The 11,833-nt window shown below is 47.4% G+C and overlaps 1 protein-coding gene across 1 annotated transcript; it reads right to left on the bottom strand.

Moving 5' to 3' along the window:
• Window positions 1–6,190: 6,190 nt before the first annotated feature.
• Window positions 6,191–7,209, bottom strand: insm1a (insulinoma-associated 1a). The gene has a single exon (XM_072444166.1). The coding sequence runs from the start codon at window positions 7,147–7,149 to the stop codon at window positions 6,373–6,375; it is 777 nt and encodes a 258-aa protein (XP_072300267.1). The 5' UTR covers window positions 7,150–7,209; the 3' UTR covers window positions 6,191–6,372.
• Between the last annotated feature and the right edge of the window lie 4,624 nt (window positions 7,210–11,833).

Below are 11,833 nucleotides of genomic sequence, written 5' to 3'. Positions count from 1 at the left end.
CGCTGTTGTTGCAAAAAAGACTGCAGCACAAAGAGATGTTCATGCAAAAAACATGGACTTCCTTGTCCTGCCAGAATGTGGAGAATGTGGAGGCACAAGCTGCACAAACTCACAGTTTCCTGATTTATCAGATGAATAAGACCCAGATTGGAAGAACTGAGCAAAGAACAAACCAGGGACTGATATAGGGGGTGCCAGAACCAAGAGCCACAGAGGGGGTCGCAGTTCCCGGCTGGATAAAAAAAAAAAAAACATTAAAAAAACTTCAAAAAGAAAATCTAAAAAAATAAATAAATAAATAATAAAAAAACCTCCCCTGTTGTTGCTACCTTGTCGTGGGGGGCGGGGCTTGTGTGCCTTCGTGACCCTGATGACTATACCGGCGGGGGTTATACTCCTGGCAGGTGCTACCAAGCCAGGCAGTTTTCAGGTTAGCGGCCAGTCCAAAAGCAGCATCACCATCAGCCATTGGCAGTAGATGATTGGATGAAGATTGGGCCGATGTATTTGTCATAGTCATAGTGTTTCTGCCAATGCAAATTAGGACATATTCAATAAATGTGGAGCTCATGTGCATATTCAAATTAATTTCAAAAGAAACGTCTAATACAAAATGTTTTACTTTTCATGTATACTTTCATTGTGTAAAGTTTTATTGTGGTAGGAGTAAAGGAAAAAAATAGGCCTATTTGGGTGTATTTTGAGCATGTCCTGATTTGTGTATAGCTCATTTGCATATCAAAATGTATCTTTAAAGAAACTTGTAATACAAAAAATGTTACTTTTCATGGGTACTTTCATTGTGTAAAGTTTCATTTTGATTGGAGTAAAGGAAAAAAATAGCCCCATTGGGGAGTATCGTTGTCTCGTCACATCTCGGGTTGATGAGAATCTAACATTTCCTCGGCGAGGTTTTCTCAGGACTTTTAGTCTGTTGTTCTGGACCTGATGAAATTATTTATGCAAAAAAATATATATTTTACAATTAGTCTGTTGTAAAATGCTACTTTGCCTGAACTATTTATATTTGGGAATGTTTACAGAGCCCAAACTGACGTGATCTTTTGTGCCGCGGCTCCTGAAACTGCTGCTATTTGACCGCAACGTTTTAGACCGCGCCGGGTTAAGGTTAGGGTCAGGGTCAGGGTCAGGTTCAGAGTTAAGAGTTAGGGTTAAGGTTAGGGTCAGGGTCAGGGTTAAGGTTAGGGTCAGGGTCAGGGTTAAGGTTAGGGTCAGGGTCAGGGTCAGGGTCAGGGTCAGGTTCAGAGTTAAGAGTTAGGGTTAAGGTTAGGGTCAGGGTTAAGGTTAGGGTCAGGGTCAGGGTCAGGGTCAGGTTCAGAGTTAAGAGTTAGGGTTAAGGTTAGGGTCAGGGTCAGGGTTAAGGTTAGGGTCAGGGTCAGGGTCAGGGTCAGGTTCAGAGTTAAGAGTTAGGGTTAAGGTTAGGGTCAGGGTTAAGGTTAGGGTCAGGGTCAGGGTCAGGGTTAAGGTTAGGGTCAGGGTCAGGGTCAGGGTTAAGGTTAGGGTTAGGGTCAGGGTTAAGGTTAGGGTCAGGGTCAGAGTTAGGGTCAGGGTCAGGTTCAGAGTTAAGAGTTAAGGTTAGGGTCAGGGTCAGGGTCAGGGTCAGGGTTAAGGTTAGGGTCAGGGTCAGGGTTAAGGTTCAGAGTTAAGAGTTAGGGTTAAGGTTAGGGTCAGGGTCAGGGTCAGAGTTAAGGTTAGGGTCAGGGTTAGGGTCAGGGTCAGGTTCAGAGTTAAGAGTTAGGGTTAAGGTTAGGGTCAGGGTCAGGGTTAAGGTTAGGGTCAGGGTCAGGGTCAGGTTCAGAGTTAAGAGTTAGGGTTAAGGTTAGGGTCAGGGTTAAGGTTAGGGTCAGGGTCAGGGTCAGGGTTAAGGTTAGGGTCAGGGTCAGGGTCAGGGTCAGGGTTAAGGTTAGGGTTAGGGTCAGGGTTAAGGTTAGGGTCAGGGTCAGAGTTAGGGTCAGGGTCAGGTTCAGAGTTAAGAGTTAAGGTTAGGGTCAGGGTCAGGGTCAGGGTCAGGGTTAAGGTTAGGGTCAGGGTTAAGGTTCAGAGTTAAGAGTTAGGGTTAAGGTTAGGGTCAGGGTCAGGGTCAGAGTTAAGGTTAGGGTCAGGGTTAGGGTCAGGGTTAAGGTTAGGGTCAGGGTCAGAGTTAGGGTTAGGGTCAGGGTCAGGGTTAAGGTTAGGGTCAGGGTCAGGGTCAGGGTTAAGGTTAGGGTTAGGGTCAGGGTTAAGGTTAGGGTCAGGGTCAGGGTCAGGGTTAAGGTTAGGGTCAGGGTCAGGGTTAGGGTTAGGGTCAGGGTCAGGGTCAGGGTCAGGGTCAGGGTCAGGGTCAGGGTCAGGGTCAGGGTCAGGGTTAGCCATGAGGCTATATGGCAGTGCCGCAGCTCCTGAAACTGCTGGGCCCTTTGACCGCGCCGCGGCTCTGCAGCCACGGCCTTTATATTTATGTGTAAATTGTAACAGCAAAACATAATATTGGATTTTGCCACAGAAAACCAACTCCTTTCCAGATCCAAGTGGAATGAGTTTAAGATAAGATAAGCCTTTATTTGTCCCACAATGGTGAAATTCCAGGGTTGTAACACAAGTAGATACAGAAGTAAAACAACAAAGAACAGATAACTTCTAAAAAGCTTTTTTTTTTTAAATACTCTTAATAGAAAAGCTCTTATATTCTAAATAAAAAAATAAAAATAATAACAATAGTAACAATAGTAACACTCTTATTTACAGCAGTTATATGGACGGAGAATATTGCACCAATATGATTGACATTATGTCAGAGTATTGAACATGATGTCAGTGTTACACATGATTATGTCAGTATTGCACATGGGTATGTCAGTATTGCACATGGGTATGACAGTATTGCACATGGGTATGACAGTATTGCACATGGGTATGACAGTATTGCACATGACAGTATTGCACATTGGTATGACAGTATTGCACATGGGTATGTCAGTATTGCACATGGGTATGTCAATATTGCACATGGGTATGACAGTATTGCACATGGGTATGACAGTATTGCACATGACAGTATTGCACATGGGTATGACAGTATTGCACATGGGTATGACAGTATTGCACATGACAGTATTGCACATGGGTATGACAGTATTGCACATGGGTATGACAGTATTGCACATAACAGTATTGCACATGGGTATGACAGTATTGCACATGGGTATGTCAGAATTGCACATGGGTATGACAGTATTGCACATGGATATGTCAGTATTGCACATGGGTGTGACAGTATTGCACATGGGTATGACAGTATTGCACATGACAGTATTGCACATGGGTATGACAGTATTGCACATGGGTATGACAGTATTGCACATGACAGTATTGCACATGGGTATGACAGTATTGCACATGGGTATGACAGTATTGCACATGGGTATGTCAATATTGCACATGGGTATGACGGTATTGCACATGGGTATGTTAGTATTGCACACGGGTATGACAGTATTGCACATGACAGTATTGCACATGGGTATGACAGTATTGCACATGGGTATGACAGTATTGCACATGGGTATGACAGTATTGCACATGACAGTATTGCACATTGGTATGACAGTATTGCACATGGGTATGTCAGTACTGCACATGACAGTATTGCACATGGATATGTCAGTATTGCACATGGGTATGACAGTATTGCACATGACAGTATTGCACATGGGTATGACAGCATTGCACATCGGTATGACAGTGTGACAGCAGCAGAAGGACAGACTGTGAAACGTCTCCTTCATACAGCGAGGGTGGATCAGTCACTGAAGCTGCTCTCCAGAGTGGACAGTGCAGAGTGGACCCCTGCAGGACACTCTGTCCCCTGCAGGGGACAGAGTGTCCTGCAGGGGGCGACACTCATGGTCCAGCATAGATGTGAGTTTAGCCAGGACCCTTCTGTCCCCCACCTACTGCACCGAGTCCAGAGGACAGCCCAGGACGGAGCTTTGTCCAGCTTCTTCCTCTCCCTCTGTGATGACCACACCTACAGGAGCTGATGCACCACAGAGGAGGAGAAGGTCTTACATGGTCAAAAATTATATAAATCCCACAAGGCAAAAAAATACCCTAAAACCACCTGAACACTTAGAGCGGACTCACTTTGCACCTGTAACTGACAAAACTGTCCATGAGATCATCACCAGTCTGAGTTCATCTACAGCTGCCTCCATGTGTCACCTCCAGATTTCTAAAGTCTGAGCTGAACAGTTTATTTGCTCCATCACTCACATAATTAAAGCTTCAATCTGGAACATTCACAATGTCTTTGAAAACTGCATCATAAAGCCTCTCCTAAAGAAGAGCAGGGGGAGGGGGGAGGGGTCAGAGGGGAGGGGGGAGTGGTCATAAAGCCTCGCACGACAAAGTCTAAGGAATAAAGTCTGGCGGTAATGCAACACTCGGATGTCAACCGCCATAAAACAACAACAACAACAACAACAACAGCAGGGGCCAGGGGGAGGGGTCAGGGGGGAGGGGGGAGTGGTCATAAAGCCTCTCCTAAAGAAGAGCGGGGGTCAGGGGGAGGGGTCAGAGGGGAGGGGTCAGGGGGAGTGGTCATAAAGCCTCTCCTAAAGAAGAGCGGGGGTCAGGGGGAGGGGTCAGAGCGGAGGGGTCAGGGGTCAGGGGGAGTGGTCATAAAGCCTCTCCTAAAGAAGAGCAGGGGTCAGGGGGAGGGGTCAGAGGGGAGGGGTCAGGGGGAGTGGTCATGAAGTCTCTCCTAAAGAAGAGCAGGGGTCAGGGGGAGGGGTCAGAGGGGAGGGGTCAGGGGGAGTGGTCATGAAGTCTCTCCTAAAGAAGAGCAGTCTTAATAAATGACTCATTTGATGTTGTTCAGGTTTTAGAGCTCATCACACTGAGACTGCTGTTGTCATGGTGACTGAGACTGCTGTTGTCATGGTGACTGAGACTGCTGTTGTCATGGTGACAAAGCCTCAGTTTTAACTCTGTTAGATCTGATGCTGCTTTTGACTCTGTCGATCATGGGGTCCTCTTACAGAGACTAGAGGACTGGGTGGACATCACTGGCCCCGCCCTAAACTGGTTAAGGTCCTATCTGAAGACAGGAAGTACTTTGTGTCTCAGACCACATGCCCTGACCTGTGGGGGCCCCAAGGGTCAGTCCTGGGACCTCTTCTGTTCACCCATCTCCATGCTGCCGACCGGCCTCCTGCTGGTGCCAGAGTCAGGACTAAACATGGACCGGCCTCCTGCTGGTGCCAGAGTCAGGACTAAACATGGACCGGCCTCCTGCTGGTGCCAGAGTCAGGACTAAACATGGACCGGCCTCCTGCTGGTGCCAGAGTCAGGACTAAACATGGAGCGTTGAGTTCGATACATCAAATGGAGTGACACATTTTTCTTTTTAAATAGAAGAGTCTGATCAGGCAAGTAAAAAACAGAAGATTAAAAGTAGAAAAGTGATAATAAATAAATAAATACTTATTAATAACATTAATACATTCATTAATTTTATTCTGCATTAATTTGTAAAATGGAATAATAAGCGTTTAATTTACACCTCAAGACCTGGTCGGTCTAAACCAGCACTAAACCAGGTCTGAACCAGGTCTAAACCTGGACTAAACCAGGTCTAAACCAGGACTAAACCAGGACTAAACCAGGACTAAACCAGGTCCAAACCAGGTCCAAACCAGGACTAAACCAGGACTAAACCAGGACTAAACCAGGTCCAAACCAGGACTAAACCAGGTCTGAACCAGGTCTAAACCAGGTCTAAACCAGGACTAAACCAGGTCTGAACCAGGTCCAAACCAGGAATAAACCAGGACTAAACCAAGTCTAAACCAGGAATAAACCAGGACTAAACCAAGTCTAAACCAGGACTAAACCAGGACTAAACCAGGACTAAACCAGGACTAAACCAGGACTAAACCAGGACTAAACCAAGTCTAAACCAGGAATAAACCAGGACTAAACCAAGTCTAAACCAGGAATAAACCAGGACTAAACCAAGTCTAAACCAGGACTAAACCAGGTCGTTGCACCAATGAAATTTCCCCATGTGGGACAATAAAGGAATATCTTATCTTATCTTAAACCAGGACTAAACCAGGTCCATCTGTTCGTCTTATGCCGAGTTAAAATATCCTGAAAAACCCTAAATGTAAAAGAGAAATGGAACATTTATTTAAACTTACTTTATTTTCTGTGGTAAATAAGTTACATCATAAATAAGTGATTCTGAGGCAGAACCACGTGACTCATAAATAGATTTAAATAAAGTCAATAAATAAATAAAGTTAGACTGGGTTTGGTCCAGCTCCAGGTCAAAGGTCAAAGAAAGTCCAGGGTCCAGATTGGTCCGGATCAGGTTCTGAGCGCGTGCATGAGAACCCGCGCGTGCCCTCTGACCCAGGCTCTGTGACACGCGCTCAGACTGATCGGTGCCGCGTGCTCGTGCCGCGCCTCGTGCTCGCGCAGAGACGCAACTCTTTTGAAGGGCTTCCCGCAGCGCGCGCACTCGTGAGGCGCGTCCTCGGCGGAGTCCGAGTCACAGTGCGCGTGCGCGCGGGCCCGGTGCCAGCGGCGGTGAGACGCGCGGTATTCCACGCGGTGCTGCGCGAGCGCCAGCGGCTCCGGGAAAGTCCCGCGGCAAAGCTGACACACGAGCCCGGCCAGAGGCGCGTGCGGCCGCGGCTCCGGTGCCGCCTCTTTGATCTTCAGCCCGAGCACCGGGGATGTGGTGACGTCATCGCACACTTGAAGTCTCCGCGCGCGTGTCTTTCTCCGCTCCTCCAGGCGCGTGCACTTGGCCCCGGAGCCCGTGCGCGTGGACGTGATCTGTGGCGCGAGCCCGGACTCCGGCTCCGGGAGCGCGGCGCGTGCGTGTGGACACTCCGGGGTCACGGGGCTGAAGCGGCGCTCGTGCTCGCGGCCCACGGGGCGCGTGGGGCTGTGCGGCGCGTGCACGGCCTCGGGGTTCCCAAACTGCACCGGGGGCGCACGCGGGGGCGTCCGTGCGCGCGGCGGGAAAGAGAAAAGTGAGAACAGTCCAGGCGCGTGCGTGACGCGCTCCTCGGTGCGCACGCGGTGCGACGCCGCGCTCGCGCCGCTCCTGCGCCTGATCATCAGACCGCGAGGCATCTTCTGTTTGTCCCCGCGCGCGGAGCCACGCGCTTTTAAAGAGCCCCGCGACACGCGCCGCCTCCACAGCCAATCACAAGCCCGCGCCTTCACAAAGGGCCCCACGTGCCCGCACAGGGGCCCGCGCGACCCCAAACAAACAAACCCGCGCCCCGGGTCAGGACCAAGACCAGGACCAGGACCAGGACCAAGACCAAGACCAGGACCAGGACCAGGACCAGGACCAGGACCAAGACCAAGACCAGGACCAGGACCAGGACCAGGTTTATTGCCGGGGGATGCTGTCCTCAGAGACATGTGAGCGTCCTCCAGGAGACGCTGTCCTCAGACACATGAGAGCGTCCTCCAGGAGACGCTGTCCTCAGACACATGAGAGCGTCCTCCAGGAGACGCTGTCCTCAGACACATGAGAGCGTCCTCCAGGAGACACTGTCCTCAGACACATGAGAGCGAGAGGACGAGAGGACCTGTTTAAGAGAAATGGCCCCCACCTATGCAGAGGAGGAGTGAGGGTGCAGAGGCGGAGTGAGGGTGCAGAGGCGGAGTGAGGGTGCTGACAGAGAACCTGCTCCACGCTCTGAGGCATTGGACTGGGCCTGGACAGGGTCCTGAGCAGATAGTTAGAGAAGAGAGGAATGAGAGAAGAATTCCTGCTCCATCAGCCAGAGACCGAGCCAATGTTTCAACATCAAAAGCACCACAACCTCAGCCTCCACCAAAGGATTCATCAGCAGCTGCTCCACATTCACCTCCACCGCCTCCAGCAAAGGAACAATCTTCAAAGGCCTTGGACCCATCTGTGACAAGCCCAACAACATCCCTGTCATCGCCCCTGCCTTCACACCAGCCCTGGGTTCCCCCTGCAACATCTACTCCCACTAAAGATTCATCATTCTCCTTCTCATCTCCACTCTCACCCATGGGCCTTCCCAGCCATTTTGAAAGTCTGATCAAATCAGGCATTAAGATGGCTCCACTCACGCCCAATATAGCAAGGGCTATGTCAGTACCGACTACACCAACAAAAGCCCCACCACCCATCCCCCCTCGCCTCTCACCTGGTCCCAAACTCTCCTTGGCTACAAAAGCCCCACCACCCATCCAACCTCGCCTTTCACCTGGTATCTCCCATAGCTAGGATGCACTGGGTCTCAGCGTTGCCGGGACTTATTGTCACATTAAAAATCAAACCAACCCGGGGCCCTATGTAAAAAGAGCCCCCCCTAGTGCTATTTCTGTAGTCACATCATCACACAGATGGAAAAACAAAATGCGAGTCAGGCCCAATCTGAGAAATGTGATTCATATTCCCTGTGAAAAGATAAAGCCCAGTCCCACTGAAACTAGTCTGAAACTTGCTGTGCTAAATGTCAGATCCTTATGTCGGTGTAATCCCTCATTGGTCCAGGCGTGTTCCATAGTAGAAAAAGCTTCAGTTGTTTCATCTGGACTCAGTTTGAAAAAATAGACGTTTCGACTCTCATCCAAGAGTCATTGTCAATAAAAGAATTTAGGTCGAGAACTCGGATATTAATACTGTTCTGTGGTAAGACCCACCCATTGGGAGGAGCCTTCCTGAAGTAGAAAGAGTTGTTTGTTTCAACAGAAACTCCCCCTTGTATCTACCGAGCCTATTCAGAATTTTAATGGCCTATTAGAATCCTCTTTGTCTTTGTGAGACCCTGGCTCAACCACCCTGAGTACCTGATTAGCATCTAAATGTCCTGGTCCTGGTCCTCTACCTTTCCAGGGGTTCAGTATCCCATTATAAATAACAGGAAGATGAAACCTTAGCCCTCCATTTCTGTTTAAAGAAGGTCTTTCTTTTTTAACAAAAATAGCTTCCTTGACTCCTCTTTCAAACCATCTTTTCTCCTGCTTAAAACCTTCACCTCACCGTCTTCAAACGAGTGATTAGAGGCTTCAAGATGGAGATGCACGGCACTCTGAGGTCCTGAACTTGTATTTCTTCTGTGCTGATAAAGCCTCTTGTGTAGAGGCTGTTTTGTCTCACCTATGTACCGTTCTTTACAGCTTTCTTCACTGCATTGGATCGAATAAACTACATTGCTCTGTTTTTGAGTCGGCAACTTGTCCTTTGGGTGAACCAGTTTTTGTCTTAAAGTGTTTCCTGGTTTAAAATAAACAGGGACTTCGTGTTGTCTAAAAATTCTCTGCAGTTTTTCCGACAGGCCAGACACAGATCCTTATGTAACAAATCTCTCTTAATTAATAATTTTATTTCTTCTTATAATCTTGATTTTATGTTTTTAACTGAAACATGGCTTGACAAAAACACAGGAAATGTAGTTCTGATAGAATCTGCTCCACCCAACTTTAAGTTTGAATCTGAAACACGAGAAAACAAAAAAGGGGGTGGAGTCTGTGCTGTCTTTAGAGATGAAATAATTACCCGCAGGTTGTCTTTTGGGGTGTTTTCATCATTTGAGTATGTATCCTTTAAAATGGAGCTAAAACGGTCTCCATCCATTCTCTTCATTGTTTTATACAAGCCTCCCCAGCACTGCCAAAGTTTTATTGATGATTTTACTGAGATGCTCTCAGTCATATGCACAGACTTTGATGGTTTGGTCATTACAGGTGATTTCAATGTGCATGTTGATAATATTTGTGACAGAAACGCTAAAGAGCTTGATGCTGTCCTTGAAACCTTCAGTCTTACTCAGCATGTGAGAGGCCCCACCCACAGCAAAGGACACACTCTAGATCTCATAATTACAAAGGGGGTAAATATTTCAAATGTTAATGTGATCGATGTTGCTCTGTCTTATCATTTCTGTGTCTTCTTTGACCTGTCTGTTTCTCCCAAACCTCCGGTTGGTCCTGCAGTTGTTCAGAGGAGACACATAAGTGATGGCACAGGTGCACTGTTTATGGAAATGATAAACTTTGAAAATGTCTCATGTTCTAATGTAAATGATTTGTTGAACTCTGTTACATCTAGTGTTTTGAATGTTCTGGACACCATCGCCCCTATAAAGGCTAAAATGGTTAAAAATAAGCAGAAGGCGCCGTGGAGAAATGATGATTCGGTCAGGGCACAGAAAAGGGAGTGCCGCAGGGCCGAACGGAAATGGCGCAAGTCAAAGCTCCAGGTTCAAAAAGAGATTTACAAAGAAAAGCTGAACATGTACAACCTAATCTTATGTAGAACTAGGGAAAGATATTTTTCTGAAAGAATTGGAAGCTGCAGTAACAACTCGTGTGTCCTGTTTGCCACAGTAAACAGATTAACAAACCCTCCAGCTCAGCTGCCGTTAGAACTCATTTCCACATCCAAGTGTAATGAGTTTGCATTATTCTTTAATGACAAAGTTCAGGGCATTAAAAATGCTATAAATCCCACAATGCAAAAAATTACCCTAAAACCACCAAGACACTTAGAGCTAACTCACTTTGCACCAGTAACTGACAAAACTGTCCATGAGATCATCACCGGTCTGAGTTCATCTACATGCTGCCTTGATGTGTTACCCACCAGATTTCTAAAGTCTGTGCTGAACAGTTTGTTAGCACCATTCACTCACATAGTTAACATGTCGCTTCAATCTGGAACATTCCCAATGTCTTTGAAAACTGCGGTCATAAAGCCTCTCCTAAAGAAGAGCAGTCTTGATGCCGCAGTACTGAGTCATTACCGGCCCATCTCTAATCTGCCATTTTGGGGCAAAGTCCTTGAAAAGGTTGTTTACCAACAGCTCACAGATTTCCTCTTAATAAACAACTCATTTGATGTTTTTCCGTCAGGTTTTAGACCTCATCACAGCACTGAGACTGCTCTTGTCAAGGTGACAAATGACATCCGCCTGAACACTGACACGGGCAAAGCCTCAGTCTTAATTCTGTTAGATCTGAGTGCTGCTTTTGACACTGTCGATCATGGGATCCTCTTACAGAGACTAGAGGACTGGGTGGGCATCACTGGCACTGCCCTAAACTGGTTAAGGTCCTATCTGGAAGACAGGAAGTACTTTGTTGAAATTGGTAGCTGTGTCTCAGACCACATGACCCTGACCTGTGGAGTGCCCCAAGGGTCAGTCCTGGGTCCCCTTCTGTTCAACCTCTACATGCTGCCGTTGGGTCAGTTGATACGCAGTGAAAATGTGTCCTATCACAATGATGCAGACGACACTCAGATCTATGTTTCACTATCGGCAGGTGACTATGGACCAGTAGATTCACTCTGTCACTGCATCCAACAGATCAGTTTGTGGATGCAAAACAACTTTCTCCAGCTGAACTCGGACAAGACTGAAATAATCGTTTTTGGCCCACAGAAACAAAGAGAAAGTGTTAGCGGTCACCTCCAGAGTCTCGCTCTAAAACCTACAAACCAAATTAGAAATCTGGGGGTAATAATGGACTCAGACTTGAACTTTAACAGCCACGTCAAATCAATAACATCAGCAGCTTTTTACCATCTAAAAAACATTGCCAAAATCAAAAATATAGTGTCAAAACCAGATTTAGAGAGACTTATCCATGCGTTTGTCTCCAGTAGATTAGACTACTGTAACGGCCTGCTCACTGGTCTCTCCAAACGAGCTGTAAAACAGCTGCAGTACATCCAGAACGCTGCTGCTCGGGTCCTGACCAGAACCAGGAAGTATGATCACATTAGTCCTGTTCTCAGGTCTCTGCACTGGCTCCCTGTGGCTCAGAG

The sequence above is a fragment of the Eucyclogobius newberryi genome, unplaced genomic scaffold (assembly GCF_026437365.1).
Source record: "Eucyclogobius newberryi isolate DKJ021-1_F unplaced genomic scaffold, fEucNew1.0.hap1 SCAF_1, whole genome shotgun sequence".
Lineage (NCBI taxonomy): Eukaryota > Metazoa > Chordata > Actinopteri > Gobiiformes > Gobiidae > Eucyclogobius > Eucyclogobius newberryi.
Note: the sequence above shows the minus strand (reverse complement) of the source record. Positions and strands in the feature narration are given on the sequence as shown.